General features: G+C 36.1%; 2 protein-coding genes across 2 annotated transcripts in view; both read right to left on the reverse strand.

Moving 5' to 3' along the window:
• The window catches only part of LOC144956846 (glutamate--cysteine ligase catalytic subunit-like), a 54907-nt gene that overhangs the window by 9370 nt on the left and 23037 nt on the right, over positions 1 to 22500 (reverse strand). The window contains exons 8-12 of the mRNA XM_078887611.1: positions 18695 to 18811; positions 4447 to 4585; positions 3549 to 3661; positions 1561 to 1653; positions 1019 to 1123 (exon numbers count right to left, since the gene is read on the reverse strand). Coding sequence (XP_078743737.1) covers positions 1019 to 1123; positions 1561 to 1653; positions 3549 to 3661; positions 4447 to 4585; positions 18695 to 18811 — 567 coding nt within the window. The remainder of the gene's footprint in view (positions 1 to 1018; positions 1124 to 1560; positions 1654 to 3548; positions 3662 to 4446; positions 4586 to 18694; positions 18812 to 22500) is intronic.
• LOC144956845 (uncharacterized) lies at positions 7865 to 17394 on the reverse strand. The gene is made up of 5 exons (XM_078887610.1): positions 16901 to 17394; positions 16410 to 16496; positions 15329 to 15390; positions 14296 to 14512; positions 7865 to 12418 (listed from the first exon to the last, which is right to left on the reverse strand). Exons 1-5 carry the CDS (start codon positions 16962 to 16964, stop codon positions 10404 to 10406), a joined length of 2445 nt encoding a protein of 814 aa, XP_078743736.1. The 5' UTR covers positions 16965 to 17394; the 3' UTR covers positions 7865 to 10403.

Raw genomic sequence — 22500 nt, forward strand, 5'->3', positions numbered from 1 at the left:
ATTGTAGTTGCAGTAATTTGTGTATTGTTGTGCTGACGAAGGGTTTGTACCCGAAACGTCCATTGTCTGATATGTTCCCATACGAAGCCCCTCCATTCTCACTCTTTCGTGAATATACAGTAAAGAGATGTACAATAATAATTCACTTAATATATTAAAATTAATATACAGAAATGAATTTGACAGCTTCAAAGAAAGTACAAAATACCAAACACGGAACGCTTCGGCTCAAATCCCTTCTTCAGCCGACATTTCAAAAAAAAGTAGATCGTTTCTATATAAATATCTTGGAATGTTTAAGCATTTCATTGATGCTGTGCGCTTAGCTAAAAATACTCACAACACGGCCAGCCGGATGTTACGTAACGACACACCAAACTATGTGTAAAACCTTTAACGTTTGTAGTCTGATTAATTGACATGAGTGAAAAGTAATAATAAACATGGCTGGGTAAAAACAACAACAAAATGCTGAGTGACGTCAATTTCGTTCCTCTGATAGTATATTTGAATGGCTTTTACTTTGAGCAATACCCCTAACATAATTTCTCGTAATTTATTTCCGTGGCTTACTGCAAGAAAATGAAATATTATCTTTTAGGTTTCTCTTTGTTGTAGGCTTCAAATGAAACACGAGCTTTTCCTCTCCTCTGTTCCTTCCTTCCTTCCTTCCGTCCTTCTTCTTCTTCTTCTTCTTCTTCTTCTTCTTCTTCTTCTTCTTCTTCTTCTTCTTCTTCTTCTTCTTCTTCTTCTTCTTCTTCTTCTTCTTCTGCTCATCCTCTTCTTTTTCTCCTCCACGTCTTTCTCATACTCCCCCTCCTCTCCCTTCTTCTTCTTCTTCTTCTTCTTCTTCTTCTTCTTCTTCTTCTTCTTCTTCTTCTTCTTCTTCTTCTTCTTCTTCTTCTTCTTCTTCCTCCACCTCCTCTTCTTTTGCTTTTTCTCCTCCCTCCCTCCTTCTCCCCCCCCCCCCCCTCCCTCTCTCATTCCTTCATCAACAATACAACACAACACAGCATACCTTTGAAATGGGGACCAGCATGTTGAGTTTGTAGGTCAGGATGACCCGCGTGACGAGGGCCATGAATACAGAATAGGCAGCATTTTCAAAATCTGTCAGTTGAACCTACAATGCATGTATATAGAAAACATGAATGGTCACATCATTTACATATTTAAAAAAAATTATACGACGCGTTTTATATTGCAAGACTGGAACACCAAACTGTAGTTGTTATTGTTGTTTTTGTTGTTGTTGTTGTTGTTGTTGTTGTTGTTGTTGTTGTTGTTGTTGTTGTTCTTCTTCTTCTTCTTCTTCTTCTTCTTCTTCTTATTATTATTATTATTATTACTATCATCATCATCATCATCATCATCATCATCATCATCATTATTATTATTATTATTATTATTATTATTATTATTATTATTATTATTATTATTATTATTATTACAACGATCAAATAAAGGAGAAGAAGATGATGATGATTATGATGATGATGATGATGTGATGATGATGATGATGATGATGATGATGATGATGTTGATGTTATCTATACCAACCTCCATTGGTCTGAATTCTACTCGCCATCCAATATTTGAATTAGCTGGAGGGGGTTTGAACCTCATCGTGTTCCAATTGGTCGAGTTGATATTCTGATTGAGGGGGGTGGGGGGGGGGTACAAAAAAGGAGGAACGTTAGTCGAAACCTATTGGTACTTATTCAGACCTGAGTCTCTTTAAGGTCCACTTCAAAGGAAGATTGGAATAACCCAGGCGTTAGCCGCATTGCAGCATTTAGGAATAAACCCATCCATCTATCTGTATATTTGTCTATCTTTCTCTCTACATCGCTATCTTTCTATCCATACATCTGTCTGTCCATTCAATTATCCTTAAACGTAACAGCTCCAATCCTTTCAATGACTTTGTTCTTGAGCCTTTAATTAAGCTTTTATATAGCGCAATATCCACTAAACGTGCTCAAAGCGCTTTACAGGGGGTCCCTGATCAACAGCAACACGTAACATGTAGAACGAGACATGACGCCTGTTAGGCGATATTACAATTTTTCGTAGACAACGCTGTTAACGGCCAGGTACTAATTCTACACCTGATTACGGTGAGAGAATGTGAGTAAAGAGCCCTTTTCCCCAAGACTCAACAATGCGCCAAGCGAGGCTCGAACCCAGGACCTTCCGATCAGCAAGCGAGTGTGATACCACAAGACCCCATAACCGCACATTGGTATATTTAATGATGGTATATTTAATGATGGTATATTTAATGATGATCTAGACAGGGCGTGATAAATATTGACTCGAGGGTAAAATATTATTTGACAAATGGTTGACAATTATTGTGATGAACTTGTTATTACCCGTCCTTGGAAAAGGGGCAGATAATTCATGAGTTAATGTTTGTGTTCGCAATGGGCATGATCTATATTAACTTTCCATGTGCTCGAAGTCATTGGTCACATTGCAAAATGTGCTCAAAGTGACCCACATAGTGAAAAGTGTTCACAGCTTTTTAAATATCTAATATCACTATTGGTCATTTGATTCAACTTGACACACGAGTATGTCTATAGATAGTATGCAGATGACGTCACTCAGGCCTTTGTTATTGTTTTTGCCATCCGCGTTTGTGAGTTGTTCTCACTAAACTGTATTAACCAGACTATAAAAGTTCATGGTAGCACAGAGTTTGTGTGTTGGTCCGTTATACTTCCGGATGGCAATGTTGTGAACTCCTTGGCCAAGCGCATTCTATCTATAATGTTTGTAAATAAAGCAGTGTGTTTACATTTGTTAAGAAATATCCAATCGTTGGGCAGCAACAAATCATGTGATTGATGACCTGGTTGGACGAAAACATGAATATAGATCGCTCCCATTGAAAATTATGAATCTATCCTACTTAATGATTAAATATTCAAAATTGTGAGATCGGCTAACAGGCGTCACCTCTTGCTATACATGTTGCTTGTTGCTGTTGCTTTGTAAAGCACTTTGAACAGGTTTATTGGATATTGCCCTATACAAAAGCTCAAGTTTGTGTGTGTAGTGTATGTGTGTAGTGTTGTGTGTGTAGTGTGTGTGTGTAGTGTATATGTAGTGTGTGTGTATTGTGCGTGTGTATTGTGTGTGTAGTGTGTAGTGTGTTGTAATGTGTGTGGTGTAGTGTGCGTGTGTAGTGTGTGTGTGTAGTGTGTATTGTGTGTGTAGTGTGTGTGTAGTGTGTAGTGTGTGTGTGTGTGTAGTGTGGGTGTAGTGTATATGTAGTGTGTGTGTAGTGTGCGTGTGTATTGTGTGTGTAGTGTGTAGTGTGTGTGTATTGTGTGTGTAGTGTATGTGTGTAGTGTGTGTGTGTAGTGTGTAGTGTGTGTGTAGTGTGTGTTTGTGGCATTGTGTGTACTTATTCCTTTTGATTAGTGTTTTTCTTTTAAATAAATTTTATATTGCTAGATTATGACATTTTGGTAACCCCTGAAATTTTCGGTGAGGAAAGAGTTTGAAAGTAAAAACCATTGGTCAGAAAACCTCACCTCAAAGTGGTCCGTATCAACCTCATCGTCTTGGTGTAGATTTTCCTCAAACATGGACACGGAGTCTCGAATGAATATATGAGCCATGTGCTGGGCGATCGTCTTTGGGACATCTGATGACACAATAGAAATAAATAAATTGATAAATAAATAAATATATGGTTAAATAATCTTTTAAAAAAATGAAAATCAATAAACTTTCATCCCTATCTGAAAAAGGGTGGGTGGGACAGGTGTTAAAATGTTGATAGCGGCAGAAGACACCTGTACAAAATTTATATCTCGAAAATTGTGTTTGAGTTTTAAAAAATGCAGCAATAAACATACAATAAATATGTCATTGCCTCTCCGTCCCTGGCTGTCCCGATAGCTCAGTTGGTAGAGCACTCGCTTCACACGCAAAGGGACAGAGATCAATCCCTGGTGCGGTCGATTATTTTTTTCTTTGACCCCTCTGTCTATCCAGCAGTGATTGGGTAGCTGGGTGTTAGATTTGGCGGAAAGTAGGTACTTTGCGATAGACTAGCGTAAAAGCCAAAGAGTGACAAGGAATTGCTATTGTCCGTTTAACGCTATAGATAAAAACGGGGTTCCCGATTGGTCCCCGATTATGACGTAAAATAGCAATTGCTTGCTACCCTTTGGATAGGACTCTAGTCTATCGCAAAGTACTTTCCGCCAGATCTAATAGACCCAACTAACTGCCCAATCACTGCTGGGTGGACAGGGGGGAGGGGGGGGGGTCAGAAAAGAAATCTCGACTGCCCCAGGGATCGATCTCGGTCCCTTTGATTGTGAAGCGAGTGCTCTAACAACTGAGCTATTTGGTACCCCCCCCCCCCCCCCCGTTCTCCCTACCCAAAACTACAGGGGTATAACAAATGCGAATGTTACTCACCATTGTTGACGAGTTGTCTGTAGATGTCGCGGTCCATGATGACCTCCAGGTCGTTGTAACGTTGGCCATCAGGGGAGATGTAGCAACTAATGGAATCGTACCGGGACTTTGGAATCAAGAATCGGTCGTTTTTTAAAGGCTGGAAGAAAAACAAATACGAGAATATTTATTATCCTTTTGTGTTAAAAAAAAATCTTTACTTTAGAAAAAAATTTTCTATTCATTAATTTGTTTAATTATATACATTTACCCCTAACCAACATACCCCCCACCCCTCCCCCTCCCCCCTCCCCCCCCCTCTCCCCCTCCACCCCCCCTTCCCCACGCAACCACATTCCACAACAATGTCATACACACACATATATACACCACACACAACACACGCACGCACACACACACACACACACATTTACACGCACACATTTAAGCAATGAGAGCACACTACAACAATGTCACTACACATCAACGCTAATCACCACTAAACCAACAACACAACGGAAGTAAGGATACAAAAATGTCAACATCGATCTCAAAGGGAATCAAATTATTCTGCGGACAATATGCCAACTGACGACGTGATGAAAGCCACAGAAACATATGTTTTGGCCACATATAAGTGAGTGATCCCATATATATATATATATATATATATATATATATATATATATATATATATATATATATATATATATTCTACGGACATTACAATGGATTACGCCGACTGAAGAAGTGTAAAAAAACACAGAAACGAGTCGTCTCGGCCAAAAAAATGTGAGTGAAAATTTGCATTATATATATATATATATATATATATATATATATATATATATATATATATATATAAGTATCAATCCACTATTAAGGTGACCACTGTGAAATGCACCAATTGGAGGACCAAGCATATGTCTTGTTCAAATTGATTAAACTGTTCAATCTTTGTTCAAATGAGTATAGTTTGATTCCCTACAATGATTTATGAACACAATTCTGATGCTTGATGTAGGTACGGAAAACCCAAATTTAGATTATATAATTGTTGTCTTTAAGTTGCATTCAACAGGTAGAACTTTTTTTCCTGATTAAAATGGTATAAAAATTATTAAAATTGGTTAAAAATTAAAAAAGCTATGTTATTTCGAAATTTGTAGAAAATCGCCAAAATTTGTCCTTCTTTGAAAGCAACCTTTTGTCCGTTTTCAAAATGCCGTATTTTCATAAATATTCAAACCAGACCTCTGTAACTTTCTAACAATACACATCTTTTTATAAACAATATGTGTATTTTTTTTCTGAGCTCAACTCTAAGTAAAATAGAAATAATTTGCCCCTAAAGTAGCCGACAAAGCCAAAATTGTCAATTTCAACGCAAAGTTACGAAATATCAGCGATTGTGCCCCTTGCCTGAGCCGGCATATGAGTGAAGTGAATACGGCAAATGTTGTAGTTGTAGTTTCGTTTTCAGTTGGCTGGTGAACGCAAAGCTATTAATCTTGCTTTCGTATACATCATTTTAAAGCTGAGATTTTAAACTTTCTTTTGATACCAGAATCGTCCAAATTTTCAAATTTTTCTCAATTTTTTTATCAATTTAAAGTTTTTAACTTGAAACTTCAACCTTTGAAAAAAATCATAAAAATGCGAATCTGGTATCGAATGAAAGCTTGTTCAATTTTCTTTCGGATGCAGCCATTGACGTTACTATTAATAGCGCTGACGCGACCAGCCGAGCGGAGAGAAAAGACAACCGTCAGTTACGGTGATCGAGTAGCGGAGCGCCGGTTCCAAAATCGAAGTTTACTCCTCTTCTTCAACTCAAAGCCATGAAATAACGGCAAATCATATGAAAAAAGCATGAACGTTTTTTAAAAGATGAAGATGTGAGATTTAATTTGATACCAAAAACGTTTTATTTGATGGACTGAAAATGAGAAAAAGAGAGAGACGATTTGAGTTAAAATTCTCGGTTTGCCAATAAAGCCATGACTCGATAAGAGGGTTTGCCATACCTACTTGATGATCACAATGGTATATAGAAAATTACTCGGTCCCCCTAATGTTTTACTAAGTGTTTCTGTAGCTTTAAGGAGACATTTGGTAAAAACATGTTTTTAGGGAGACCACATTAAAAAACCCTTTTAGGGAGCCCAGTATATGTTTATATATGTGTATACCTAAGAGTGCATTTTCAAGTGAGCTACCACCAAATTGTCTAAAATAAAGTAAGTCCTTAAGATTAAGAGCTTCATGGCCATAGTGTCGAAGCTTATCCCAGTCCCAGTGTGCGTAGAGTGAAGTGGCCGAGCAACGCATTTACTAACTCCTGGGAAGGTCCATCCCTCAGAAGGGGCGCTCAGGGAAATAACCTGGGACTCAAACACGGCAAAAAATATTCCCAGTTGCTCCGTGCGCCATTGTTTTTGCAGTCCCCGACCCCTTTAGAAACCTGACGACCCAGGTTAAGATCAGAGATAGAAGGGACCAGGCAGAGGAGTTTATTTGTTGTTGTTGTATACCACTGAATGGACTTGGTTTGTTTTGTTTTGTTTTTAAGGGTTTTACGGCGCTTGCAACACATTAAGGTCATATCAGCGCCAGTAAAAAGGAAGAAAATGGGATAGTAAAAAGTTCTGGAACTACAATTAGAGCACCCAAGAAAAAGTAAGGCAAAGGGGATTTGTTTCAAATAGGAAACAGTAGATTCCAAGAGCCCACTATCAAAGTACTTAGTTTGAGATCACCTAAACGTCTCATTCAGACACAAGCACAGGTCCCAACAAAGAGGGATACACTCAAATGTTTACAAAGCATAAATAATATGTAAACAAAACAATAAAGAGCATAACAGACAGATGATTTACAAGGGAAAAATATAATCTCCCAAAACTCGAACTATACATTTGACTGTTTCCCTCCCAGCCAGGTCCTGGACAAAACCAAGTAATCCCATCCCGAGACAAAGACAGAAAACAAGTTGGAAAACAGACATAGGGGGATAGAAGACGCAACGAGTACGTCCCTGCCCATTATGGGAAGTCGGGAACCCCACCCAGTGAATGGAGTTGGATGGATAGGACAGCAGATCTGATGGACACAATGAACGGCTTCAATCAACATCTCATTCACTTTAACTTGCACAATGCTTGCTTTGGTTTCGTGGTAGACAGTTCGTCTGACGCCCGAGTTGCCAGGGTTCGAATCTATATTTGTGGCGATGCAGAGTCATTGTAAAAGTCTCATTTACAGTCTCACTTGTGTTAATTGGAGTACGTTACTGAATTGTAACAACGTTGTTCTGTTCGTGTCCATATAAATGTACTACCAGCTGCACGTTGAGCTCATTGTGGGTTTTATGATACATCAAGCTCGTGTAAAATTACATTTACATTTGACCGAAAAATGATACATAACGATAGAAGTCTACAAATCATATTGCAGGTTTATTTCAGTTCCAAAAGCCATCACAAACATTCATCCACTGTATCACATAAGTCTTTGGTCACCAAATAAAAGCATGAAGTTTGCTATGTGTACAGTGCAACATAAAAGGATAGAAACAGTTTTACTGATAAAACCCTCAAATGATAACAAACCAATATGTTGTTGCTGGTAAGTTGCTTAATTGCATTTGTTAAAAAGCATAAACTGTGAAGCAAAAGTGTTGAAAATCGTTTGAATAAAGTTTAATGCAAAAAAAAATAATTCTTAAGCACTTTATGCCGTTCTAAGCTGTCGTTGCTGCATTTTTTTTCATTATTAATTATTATTATTCTGATTAAGGATGAGGGGATAAAGAAAGAATGAAATTAAATGCACAGAGGTGTCATTTCTTGACAGTCGCCTCTAAAGATTGCAACTCTTAAAATTATCATAAAAAGAATAGTGAAATTTTACATTAGGTATCTAGAAAATGCTGAACATAAAGCTACATTGGCCAATTAAGTTAGGGTTAGTAGAAAGACTTTTTATTCTGCCATATCTGATTCTTTCAGATAGTTCTACATAGCTGCCAACTTTTCAAAAATAAAATAAGGAACGCTCATTTGGCCCGGGATGAGGGACGATGTGTGCCGAAGCCCCCCCCCCCCCCTTCATCGAATCGCAACATATAAAAGTCAGCCTTTTTAATTACTATTACTAACACTAACAAGTTTGAGATGACAGAGGCTAGTCCAAATGTTGCTCAATTATCGGGTTTAGTACCAGCACATTTGAATCGTTAAAATGACACTTTCCACAATGATTGTTGTTTTGTTTTTAAGGGTTTTACGGCGCTTGCAACACATTTAGGTTATATCAGCGCCAGTAAAAAGGAAGAAAATTGGATAGTAAAAAGTTCTAGAATTACAGTTGAAGCATCCAAGAGAAAGTAAGACATAGGGGAACTGGGAACAAATAGGGATCAGATGTAGATTCCAAGAGCGTATCACCAATGTACTTAGTTTGAGATCACCTATAAGTCTTATCCGGACACAAGAACAAAATCCAACAAAGAGGAACACACTCAAATGCTTACATTATACATTAAAAAATAACAAATATAGTAATAATACATAACAGAGAGATGATTTACAAGGAAAAAAATATCATCTCCCAAAACAATAATATGCATTTGACTGCTTCCCTCCCAGCTAGGACTCCGGCGAGGGCCAGGAAAAAAACAAGTAATCTCATTCCAAGACAAAGACTGAAAGCATGTTGGAAAACAGATATAAGGGGATAGAAGACACAGTGTGTACCTCCCTGCCCGCTATGGGAGCTTTCCACAATGAGATCAAAATTCAGAACGGACAATATAAAGAAAGAATTCAACTGCCTCAACTTTGATAAGGACCAATACACAAGAAGCACAATTGTAAAATAAATGAAATAACTTAAGATGGTTAGAAATGCATAATTACCAACCTGGTACATCACTTGATAGGGCGTTTTGGGGTAAAAATTAGGTGAGTTCAGATAAAAAGTAGACGATTGCATATATGTTTTCTTTCATGCAACATAATGGTCTGTAAGTAGTATACTATAATAGTAGTTATAGTAAAATGCACCTCTAAATATTAGAGAATTCCTACTTCTTTACTTTGACAAGATAAACACACCTAAAAATGGAGTATACTTATTTTTCTTGAACCTAAACCGTTACAAAAGCTTGCTTGAAAAAAAAAAAATTAAAATCAGATGAAGATGTTTTTAAAGGGATTAAATTTATATATTTCATAAATTAATAAAGGGAAATAATCATTGTCATCTTTAATCAATATAAGCAATTGATTTTCTTATTGAATACCTTCCAATCAAAAAGGTGGATTTAATTTTATTCTTAATTAAAATAATATTTGTAACAAATAGTGAAAGTATCAATACTGTCTTAGAATATTCAAAGTATATCGAGGCTAACATCCATATCCTATGCAAATCTCCAATACATTATGAAAGGTTTGAGTAAAATACAGGCGTCATATAAACGAATGGAACTTTTTTAATTGTTGAAAATCATTTATGATAGAGGCATAATTCAAATTAAAGAGCTACACAAATGGAGATTATGCTCTCACTGGACACCAATAATAATGATAATAATAATAACAACAATAGTAGTAGTAGTAATAGTAATAATAATGGATCAATAATAATAATTCATTAGGCTCACATGGCTTTTTTACCACAAATTAGTCAAAAATTACAAAATACGGATTTTGAACTAAAAATAAGCACTTACTGACTCAGGAAGTCAAATACGGAACAAATCCGTTTTTAACAGAACGGTTGACAGCTATGGTTCTACAAAGCATTTGTCTCTCAAGCTGAGCAAATGAATGTTCATATAATATAAAAAAGGATATTGCAATGATGAACAGATTGTACTATATAAAGATAAAACGTTTTTGTAAACCCCCAAAATATGTCAATAACACTATACAATACAATGAATGTAATACAAATCAAATTCATGATTGTCATTACACCGATTGAAACGCTCTTTCCCTTCTATATTTATTTCTTTCATTAAAAATCTTTGTCTTCACCAAACTAATTAGTGTACCTTCAGGGATTCCTTTTTGTGAAAATACCCTGTGGTGTTTTAAGAACAGAATAATTTCAGACTTTCTAGGTAATGATCCCCTTGAACCATGTGCTGAAACATCTTCGACAAAGTTTTTAAAATATGACTTGACTCTATCTGTATCCTCATCTGACCATGACATGTATCTCCGATTTTTGCTTGAATTCCTCTTGGGTTCAGTTTGTTTTGAAGAACACGTAAGCTGATTTGGCACTCCTGCTTCACCATCAAATATTTCTTCTTGATTTGCAGCTGTTACTATGGATGTTCCAAAATTTGCATTTGAGTCTCTATTCACTACAAAGTCATTTGTTTCAATGTTACAATTTCCTTCCCCAGTGACCGATGCTGAGTTATCAATTTGACCCAAAAAATGACCAACTTCTGTTATTTCTCGTATTGCAAGTGGACACTGATAAATGTTTTGATTGATTGATTCACTGTGTCCCATATGTCGATAGAAGACATCTCTCTCGTGTTGTGGGACATCAAGTAAGGCAAATAATGTCGAAGCTCGGTGCCTGAATTTATCAGCTATTAACAACTGGGGTTTCTCTAAATCCTTTACTAAGGAAGTGACATATTTGATGGCAATGTAACCACTTACATGATCTTTGGATATTCCTGTATTTGGAAAAAGAAATGGGTTGTCTGAAATATCAACAGCTTTACGCTCCTGTGCAAGTTTCCTTAAAGGCTGAATTGTGTCATTGGGTATCAACACAGGGACCAACATCTTGCTTCCCTTTCCAGACTGATAGGCCAGCTTATACTTCTCAAGTAACGCTTTTTCCAGAGGATCAGTGACATGTTGTACAAGCTGGGGATCAACCCATACACCTGAATCTGCATCATTCCAGTCTTTTAACAACATCCTTGCGGGTTCTCCGCCTCTCCTCGCATTAAACATTGTAAGCCTAGCTACGATGACATTGCGAAGCCTAACAAACATATGTGAATCAAATAATTGATAATCATCCTCACAAATACGGACCATCTCTTCAGTAATAAATTGCCGTAGCTTCTTTATATCATTCTCTAATGGCATCTCTTTGGGTTTTCTCAAATTTGTTCTCTTTGCTTCACATTGAACTCTGGCTGTAAAAAAAATACTATCCCAATTATAATCCAGGACAGCTTTGAACAAATCTATCTCTGCGGATTCTTCCATTTTGTTTTGCATTATATATTCCCCTTTTAAGAAATTAATTAACTTTTTCAATATAAATCCAATTGAAAGCTTCAAGCCTGCTTTCAATGTCCCATCCTCTTTCAAAGTCATTTCAGAAATGGTTTGCGATATTTCATTAAAGTTACAACGCTTCACCACGTCCTCTCCAGAGAAAGAAGGTTGATTTGTTCTCTTCCTAGTTTTTAAAATCAAATTTCCTAAGATGCGTAAATCACTCATTATAACTTTTCTCTCCTTCTTTGAACTTTTACTCCACAATTTTGTTCCTAACAATACTATAGCTTTGTCTGATCGACACAAATTTCCCACTTCATCATTCCGAAATTTGTCAAGAATATTCTCCTTTATTTCTTTACTTGCATTGGGAGCCACGGGATAAAATTTTACAACCCCAGTACACAGAGCATGCTCAGTACTACATTTCTTTTTGTGTTCATAAACCCTTCGTCCAGAGTAAAACCCCTTACAGCCAGCACACATAACAACTTCATGTGACCCTTGTGCTCTCTCACGCATAACTATTGAATTGTTTCTAGTGTTTGAATAAAAAATGCCCTTTTTCTTGAGATTCTCCATTGTTCTATCCCTTTCCTTTACAGGCTGTTTCATGGCCTCTGTAACTTCTGTCTCATCTTTGTGTTTCCTCATCAAATGCCTTGAGAGTTTTGTTTGCAACTGTCCACAGTATGGACAGGGTCTCCTTGGCTTTTTGTATTTCTCTGGAAAAAAAAAGAAGAAAATAAAGCACATCATGCTATGAACTATGAAAATAAATCAATAGACAGATCGTATGCACATCAGCTACATGACAGCGATAGAGAGGAATAGCATTCCAAATATTTAAGGCCTGGACAAGTAACTGTCATAATTCCTTCTTGTTATATACTTTTCTACCATCTATTCCTTTGGAAGAGGTATGTTAGATTTGTGGAGACCTCTGCCACATAACAAATCCAGTGAAAAGACGCCATATTTTGTTTTGAAATAGAAATAAATAGATCAATCCACCCACTTCACTGGGTTCAGGGTTCCCTCTTCATTATAATCAAAATATGAACATAAATCGGAATAGTAACACATTGAAGTCTCATCTGAATACATAGATTGTCCTTTGTTGTTTCAGCGAAAAATCAGACAGAATGTCAAAAGAATTTTAGGTTTTTCCCCAACCACCCCTTGGAGGGATCAGTATCAGCGGAATGGTAAGCGTCATGTTTTTTACGTTGAGCAACAAAATTTACTCCAAATGCTTCACTCGACCCAGGCGGAAAAGCAATCAAGAATAGACCCAAGTCCTATCCAAAGACTAACATTTCATTTAAGTTTATTGTAGGCCCTTGGCCAATCGACAAAATTCAATTCACATAAATTATTTACAACAATCAGAAATTAATTATATCAATAATAGTAATAGAATGCAATGAAGGCAATATCATAATAATAATAATAATAATAATAATAATAATAATAATAATAATAACAGTAGCGGCAATAAGTAACAATTAATATAGTAACAAAAGTAATAATAGACTATAGTTCATAGTCATAACAATGACTTTCTTTGTCATTGAGGGAGTGAGAAAACATCACCGGCTGGCAGAACAAACAGCCGACATCAATCAAACGTCCTCCAGACCGGTTGAGCATCGGCTTCATTAATTCCTTAAAGACTTCCCCCCAACTGCCTGAACGATGCTGATGCCCAGACAACTTAATCCTGATTTATATTTGTGGGAATGAAATATGACATGTATATGCCGGAAATATTTCAATAACAAACACACTGTTCAGATAGAAAATATTTGAGTCTTGCCTTTGTTAATTGACACAGGTAAGTTAGGAAAATAAATGCTAGTAAAAACGATCAGCAAGTTCGTGAACACTGCTTCTCAACTCGAACATATGTTTTCATCAAATCTACACACATCATGTTGTGAGCTGAATTTTAATGATCTCAGTTGTCATTGAAAGGACACCCAAGAATTTTAGAATAAAGAAAAATATTGAACCTGGAAGTCAAAAGGGTTTGTAGCACAGCAGACATTATCAAAGTATAATTTTAGTACCGACAAATTAAAAAGAAAATGTGCTTTTCTTTAAATGCTCCCAATCATCATATACTGTTTAGGTTGCAAGATTAATAAAAATGTTATCTACTCTGATTCTCGTTAAGTTTCCAGCTGGTCTGTGAAAAAAAGCCTTAAGCATCATAGAAATACAAAGAAACAGTTTTAATATATAGATGGGTTGTAACAAAAAAACCATTTTAACACTTACAATACAAGCAATTTAAGTCTATTACAGACAAAAAAACCCCCAATAAAATAAACATGAACATTTTTATGGCTGGTTTCACTGATATCACTCACACATTGGGGTTTCAGATTCTAAGATGTCCACCCTATCAAATTTGGATTTGTGCTTGTTATGTAAATGGTAGCGTATTTTGCGACGCAGCACTGCCAAAACAGAAAAAAATGCAATAACACAAATGCAGCACCATGGAGGGGGTGGAAGTTTTCTTTTAAAAGGAATGGGTAAATTAAAATTGATCCCACAAATATCAAAGGAGAAGAATGACAAAAAAATGACTCACCATTGCACGTAACACGTCGGTTTGCAAGTGTATAGCATTCGGGTTGAACCTGGGTCCCAGACTGGCAACGAGGTTCAGTCTGTGATAGTTGTGGATGAGGCTCTGACTGAGTTGGGGAATGAGCACTAGGTTCCAGAGACAATGATGTACTCAGCATTGGGTACCTCACAGAGTACGTAGAGGAATCAGACTCGGAGTCAGCAACAAAATCGGGACCCTGTATATTTTGTGGAAAAGATGACAGATCAATCAATTTATTCATGTTGACAATAAACATGAAGAGCCATTGTTTAATAATCCAACTAAACAATTAGCTGGTTAATAATGCAAGTATAATAAAAAAGAGTTGAGAAAGGCAGACATATTGTCTAAGTATTTAATATGTTCAACTGTGCTTGGATAAATATAGATACACCAACCAGGGTTTCAGTAAACCGTTTTTAACCAACTCTTTAAATCCTACACCAGGACCAACAACTACAAAACAATTTTTTATATCACTACGATTCTGGACATATAAACGGTTGTCATTGCAACAATATGAACTTCCTAACCTTGCAACTGCAATATAGTTAACAAAAAAAGTTGATAAACATTACGATGCAAGAGAATTTGGACAAAATGCGAGATCAAAAGTATAATCCCAACAGAAGCTATTTTAATTTTTCCTGGAAACGCATCATTTTCACATTTTGTCAAATAAAAAACAAACGACTTCAAATGTGAATGGCTCATCAATGAATATCACTTCAAAATATAACGAGGAAGGTTTAAAATAGTGTTATTGTTGGCGAAGTCCACTGCAAAGAAAAATTTTTAACAACAAAAAACTAGGAGATCTCACTGGTGTAAAACAGTGTTGTCCTTGTCCTGAAATATTGTATTGCGCCTAACAGACTGCAGGTCTCATCTTTTGTGGCAAATGTGTTTTGTCCACCACAAAATATGGTGATGTGAAGCATTTTGAGCATGGTGCCAACTGTGGATAAACGCTATACAAATGTTATGATTTTATTTTAATGTACATACTTACCACAAATGAATCATGTGATATGGAACTTTGTTCTGCATCACTTTCAGGCTCTGAGTTGGAGTCTATATAGAAAATAAAAACAACAAAAAAAAGCTGAAGACTATCATGTGCAAGTTTTTCTCTAAACTCTTAAACAAAAAATCATGCCATCTTATGCTGTAAAAGGATTTTTTAAAAATTATTTACCTTATGACTATTGTCCTTTGAAAAAAAAAGAAAATTAAGTCCGAAACCTTCTGGCTATTTTCTTTTAAATTTCAAGAACGTCAGAGTTGGCAAGGGAGGACGGAAATATAATTCCAGAAACCAATCTGTCTATAATCATATCCATATGATAGTTTTTCGTTCAAGATTCAGGTACAGTCCACTTAGGATAATCGCAATACCTTGGGATCATCGAAAATGTTGGGATTAACGGAAATTCAGTTTCCTGTCCACTATTTCAACATTTTACACATTTATTGTCAACTCAAACCAGTAAATAATATTCTTAGTCAACCACATATAGAGCAATTTGATTGAAACAAAAACCATATGGCAGCCCCGTGTAGATTTGTCAACCAAAAGCAGCTATGAAGCAAGCCGATATCTTATTCAGATTGGAAGAAGTTTCAATCTTTTTTCTCAACAATTCAACATTTGTCAGAGTTAAAGAGATTAGCCTTAATGAGAGACAATAAGCTCTCACCAAACTCATTGGTCACAATGCACAGTTGTTAATCCTAAAACAAAGGATATCGCTCAGTCTCTCTTTATAACTGTCATTTATAACCTGTTGTCAAGATTATGACCAGCCCCACCCCTCTTCTATTTAATGGCCACCGATGACGTCACAAACCCATACTGCAGAGCCCCGCCCTCTTTCGACTCTAACAGAGTGGTGACACACTACTGTAGCATTAAATCCTGCAATCATTGCTTAGGAAATATTGTGATTAACCGAAAGTTGCGATTAAATGAGTTGCAATTATCCGGAGTGGACTGTAATAGTATTACACATCATGACTCAAAAAAAAAAAAAAAAAAAGCAAACTATGTGTACCTAAATGTTATTCATTTCCTCATCAAATTACATTCTTACCATTAACATCATAGATCACATCAAAAGGGTTGTCTGGATTGACAGCAAGACATTTTTCAGGATTTTTAAAGCTCAAATCTCTCTGATCTGAAGTTACAAAAGAAATAGCAATATTTTCAACATTAAACTATGATTTTGTGATGGCTGTGATATGGCATACTGTATGCATAAAGCAAGATGCAAAGACAGGTTTAAGTTTAAATTATTTTATATTCTTTTCAAAAATCCATTCTAGTTTTGCCAAAATAAAATAAACACGAGAAGTGTTGAGTTGGATAGCGCTAAAACTAAAAGTAGTAGTGGTAGTATTAGTAGTAAACGACAGATCTTACTCACTAGTGTGAATCTACAGTCTACAGAAGTTCCCGAATTATCTGACTCCACTTCCAAATGACTGACTGACAAGTGACAATCATCAATCGGTGTGTGATGTCTACCCTATTGAAAATCTTAAATCAACTGTGATGTAATAAGAATGGCCAATAACTTACCATTATAATTATCTCGGTGTCTCTTCAATGATGCCTCCAGCATCAATTTACCCCACGATGCCATAGACGTCTAGTTTGGAACTCAGCAAGTGACGAAAAAATACTTGCGGCTATAGAGAGGACGTCCGTCGGCCACTCTCTTTGTAAGTCAGTAGTCAGTGGTTATCAGATATCCTTGGTTCTTGAAAAATATAGAAACACAGCGGTTCATTTAAAAAGACTCTTTTGTAGATCAAGTTATAATGTTAGGTATTGCACTTTAAAATCTCTTCAGACATAGAACGGGTCAACTTGACGTCTAGACCAAATCATTTCGAAGATCGATATGGCAACAGCAACGCCTGGAATGGAGGATTTAAATGCGGCATCTGACGATTCTACTGCTATGACAGAAGATGCTCCATTTCACGACGTCGAGATGGCTTCAACTGGCATCAGGCATCAACATGCTACTCAATAATGGGTTTGATGAAGCGTTTGACTAAGAACTAAAGGCCGAGCTGATAACTGATAACCACCTAAATTGACTAAACATACGTTTCACGAAAAAAAGAGTTACTATGTTTGCTTGTCTCTTGTCACCAAGATAAGAATCCGGACCAAGATTCGATAAATCTGTTTCTAAAAATAGATTATAATTCGTATATCTTGTTCATTCCTCAGTTCATCAACTTTCACACAATTTTATATTAGGTTTTCATTACTATAAAAATCCATATAATGCTCTAGAATTTTAGAGAAAATTTCGGAAAGATATATTGCCTCACTATTGAAATATATCGATGAAAACACTGGTACCCCTATTGTACTTTTTTCAGGCGGTCACCTTATTGACCAACGTGAAAATTTAGGCATAACTCTTCTTACTGTGGTGTTTAACAAATAACTTCAATACTATGATTTACAATTATATATCCTTGACGGTTGGGTTGACAACCTTAAACTAAAAATAGAAAAGTGAATGTGCTAGAGGTCAAATCAATAGGGGGACCGGATTTTGGTCTCCCTATTGGTAAAGTACTGTAAAATGAACTAATAGGGGTACCAAAAGTCTCCCTATCCGGTATTAATACATATATATATATATATATATATATATATATATATATATATATATATATATATATATACACTTATTTTTTAAAATATATAAATCTATGTTGTCTTCTGGTATGACACTCAGCTTCGGATCGGAAAGTCCTGGTTTCGAGTCCCGCTCGGAGCGGAGCATAGTGGGTGGGTCCTTGGAAAAGGCTCTTTACTCACATTTTCTCACCTTACTCGAGTGTAAAATGAGTACCTGGTTATTAACTGCGTTGTCTCTGTCAAAAAAAATTCCGCCTAACAGCGTTCTGTCTTGTCCTCTAAATGTTAAGCGGTTGCTGTTGCCTTTGGACCCCTTGTAAATTTGTTTGAGCACGTTTAGTGAATAATGCACTATTTTTTTTAAAAAATGGACTTTTATATAGCGCAATATTCACTAAACGTGCTCAAAGCGCTTTACAAGGGGTCCCTGGCCAACAGTAACATTAAACATTTGGACGGGGCATGACGCTTGTTAGGCGATATTACAATTATTCGGACGCTGTTAACGGCAGGTACACATTTTGCACCTGCGTACGGTGAGAGAATGTGAGTAAAGAGGCTTTTCCAAGGACTCAACTGTAAGCCGAGCGAGGCTCGAACCCAGGACCTTCCGATCCAATAACGAGTGTCACACTACTGGACCACATAGCCGCACTATACCTATAAAATGTCCAGTGATTTTGTAACATTTTGATATGAAATCCTTACCTTGAGTCCCCGCTCCTCTTCCGTTCTGTCATCCAATGAAGCGACCATCACAGGCCAGCGGACATCGATGTCCGACAAATATCCTCGGAAAATTGGGGACGAAGCGCTCAAGGCCAACTGTTGAAAACAAAAGAAGACTAAACCAGTTAAACTCCATAATGAAGCAAGAACATGCAAAAAACTATCTAAAATTTCTTTATAAAATTTATAAATCAAATAAAAACAACAAACAAAAAACAAAAAACAAAAACGAATTGAACTTTGCAAAAGCGAGGCTTCAAATAAAATTGGAAGTTTTCTTGTTCCACATAAAGAAAAACGTGAAAGTTATGATAATATATAGATATGACATCCAAGACTGTTTTTTACACTGAGTTTTTTCTTAAATGCTGTCATTTTAATTTGGAAAACCCACAAAAACTGTTCAGGTTTGCTCTTAATCAAAGACAAGAAAAAAAAATCAATTAATTTATTCTGTGGTGTTTTAGGAAAATTTTAGATTCATGAAATTTCTTCGTCGTGAATCAAAAAACGATTAGAAATATACACGAGTCGATTCGACTAGATATATTTTGAGATAAATTAGAAATATGACGCATTTGGGTCCCATATCTATCGTGGTCTTGGATACTGAAAATAAGCCACAATTAATGCATGGAAAAGAGTAAATCTGTCAGACAGAATGCCAAAGTAGGAAATTAAGATATAATTTAGCCACAATTCACTGGAATTAAAACAACTAAGTCATGCAATATAACAGATTCTACAATATCCAAATTTGACCTACTATGATATACATCACCTTAAATTCTGGGTACCTCCAGAATTACCTTTCAAAATTTCATCAATTAACTTTTAAACTTCCTTTAGAGTCCTGCATATCCAACCAGCAGCAGCAAGCAAGAAGCTAGGTCTTATTTGGACCTGGCGAAAGTAAAGATGGCGTGGAAAGCAATGTCATACTACCAGATAAAAGTGACGTCATACGAAAAGTCTTTACCTTGGCTGTTCACAATTCAAAACTGAGAATTCAAAATTCAAATTCCGAACATTATCATTGGAGCAAGACGAGAAAATAATGCACTGTATAATATAATAAAAATTTGCACTTGTCAGCTCGATAGTATCACGTGATACTGTAGTCATGGTCGTGCATGGAATTGACGGTGTGCTTGGATTGGATGGAGGGCCTCTCGTTGCAGAATTTACGAGAATTTAACAAGATTTATTCATTATTTTTTAAACTAGAGCTCAAAAATTCTGAAAGTTCAATGGACCAAAAAGCATACCGTTTGTAAATGAAAGTTATCTCTAATAATTTTGTCATATATGAAAAGGTTCATTATCAAATACGACAAAAATCTATTTTTAAACAGCAAAGGTAAAGACTTTAAGTGTGACCCATACAAATAAGCAATGTACCAAATTGAATATAGAAAATAACTGTTTTACAACCAACCTTATCGGGTCTATAACCACAAAGAAGATTTATACACAAATTAAATAGTAAAATCTTTTTTCAACAAAAATATATTGTTTTGTTCAAAAATATAAAAGTTTAATTTTTCCAAAAGTTTAAGTGTTGCTTTCTTTTAGGGGAAATTACTTATTGAGGGTATTGTCTACAAGAAGACCGTACAACTTGATTTCCAATGCTTGACATGATTGAATTTCGTCGAAACATGTTGTGTATGGATTATGTTCTTTATTTCATCTTTCAAAAGAAACATCCTGAACATTTGTAGTGTCTATGATCCAATTGAGCAACTTTGTTGATTTAATCCAAAACGATTTGGAACTATGGAAATGCAAGACTTATTGTTTTCGGATAAAAGCAACAGGTATAAGGCTGTTTCCTTGGGTTACGCAATGCAGCCGTGGACGTAAGTTACTGCTCTGTTCAAACTTTTTCTTGTAATAGGCATTCTGAATATTGGCCAAATTATCCAGGACATAATTTTGTAGGAACAGTTATCGATAGTCTAGAAAATATGGAAGCTTGATGTTTAAAAATGTTGTCGAGTGCGGTCTGAAAGTCTACACGAATTGTAAGAGAAATTTACAGCAGGTGAAGCAGAATGTCATTTCAAAATGATTGATTGATATCATAACAAGTCCAGCAAACCTGTAATGTGTCCATAGTTGTCAATAAGACTTGACATTGTCAGCAAACATCCAGACCGAACACTACACCGGAAAATTTGCTTGAAGTTATTAATTCATTAGGTTCACTTTGTATGACATCAACACGCTATGTCTGGGTAGGTTCTCTTGTTCACTTATTCTCTTTTTCATTTATCTTCTCTTCTTCTCTTCTTCTCTTCTTCTTCTTCTTCTTTTCTTCTTCTTCTTCTTCTCTTCTTCTTTCTTCTTCTTCTTCTTCTTCTTCTTCTTCTTCTTCTTCTTCTTCTTCTTCTTCTTCTTCTTCTTCCTTCTTCTTCTTCTTCTTCTTCTTCTTCTTCTTCTTCTTCTCTTCTTCTTCTTCTTCTTCTTCTTCTTCTTCTTCTTCTTCTTTCTTCTTCTTCTTCTTCTTCTTCTTCTCTTCTTCTTCTTTCTTCTCTTCTTCTTCTTCTTCTTCTTCTTCTTCTTCTTCTTCTTCTTCTTCTTCTTCTTCTTCTTCTTCTTCTTCTTCTTCTTCTTCTTCTTTCTTCTTCTTCTTCTTTCTTCTTCTTCTTCTTCTTCTTCTTCTTCTTCTTCTTCTTCTTCTTCTTCTTCTTCTTCTTCTTCTTCTTCTTCTTCTTCTTCTTCTTCTTCTTCTTCTCTCTTCTTCTTCTTCTCTCTTCTTCTTCTTCTTCTCTTTCTTCTTCTTCTTCTTCTTCTTCTTCTTTCTTCTTCTTCTTCTTCTCTTCTTCTTCTTCTTCTTCTTCTTCTTCTTCTTCTTCTTCTTCTTCTTCTCCCCTCCTCCTACTCCTCTTCCTCCTCTTCAATTCCCTTAGCTCTACTCAGAACTTTAGCCGTCGATTTCTTTGACTGTTTCCTAGGTCTTCTTCTTTAGTTTTTTTTCCATTAGTTTCCCTTCCCTTTTAGTCTCTCTGATTGCTCTTTCTCCAGAAACCCTCTCTCGGTTTCTGTCTGTGTTTTTACTTTCCAAATTCATTTCATCTTTTGAATGCATAATGTTGATTAACTTTGTCAGCCGTTCACAAGTCTCCATGCCTAGTGTTTCAATACTAGATCAGTGCCGAAAATTTGTTTTTATCTTCTTTACCATTCATTCAGGTCATGGTAATGTCAAAAGAAGTCACCAGAAAGGAACAGAGTCCGACTCTCTATAATTCTATTCCAAAAGTCTTGATGATAACAGTGTACATCCTCCATGCATTTGGACTCGTGTATGGCAGCTTGAACTAACTTCGCTCTTGGTCTGACTGGCATGATGTGTGGTTTGGGGGAAAAAGAGTTCCTCATCGTTGCGAAATATTCATGAAGCAACATTACACAGTTATTTATCTTGAAACTTAGGACAGCCAGCTGAACATACAAAACTAGATCTTCCCGGAGGTGTCAGGCATGGAACGGGGATTGAAGACAGTGAGTAGGAAAACAAATAGAAAGAATAATAACTTGATTAAACAACTGTGGCAAAGGTCAAAGTTCCATCTGGAGACACATCATTCAACTTGAATGTGAATTCTTTTCTCATTAGACGTGGATTGTTGCTGTGCTTGCGTTCTCCGCACGGATTTGGTTGAACCATAGCCAAAAAGGAGTGTTTTGCACCAATCGAGCTTAAAAATTATTGTAGATGAAACATATTTTGTCGGGCATATTTTTGCCAGCAATTTCTTTTTATATTTTATTTATTT

Source organism: Berghia stephanieae, chromosome 11, assembly GCF_034508935.2.
Source record: "Berghia stephanieae isolate SIO BIC M18660-M18661 chromosome 11, UCSD_Bste_1.3, whole genome shotgun sequence".
Lineage (NCBI taxonomy): Eukaryota > Metazoa > Mollusca > Gastropoda > Nudibranchia > Aeolidiidae > Berghia > Berghia stephanieae.

Coding starts and splice junctions, on each gene's coding strand:
- LOC144956845 (XM_078887610.1), bottom strand. CDS start 16,964: ATGGCATCGTGGGGTAAATTGATGCTGGAGGCATCATTGAAGAGACAC. Junction 14,513..15,328: donor TATCACATGATTCATTTGTG/GTAAGTATGTAC, acceptor CAAAATATACAG/GGTCCCGATTTTGTTGCTGA. Junction 12,419..14,295: donor CCGACGTGTTACGTGCAATG/GTGAGTCATTTT, acceptor TTTTTTTTCCAG/AGAAATACAAAAAGCCAAGG.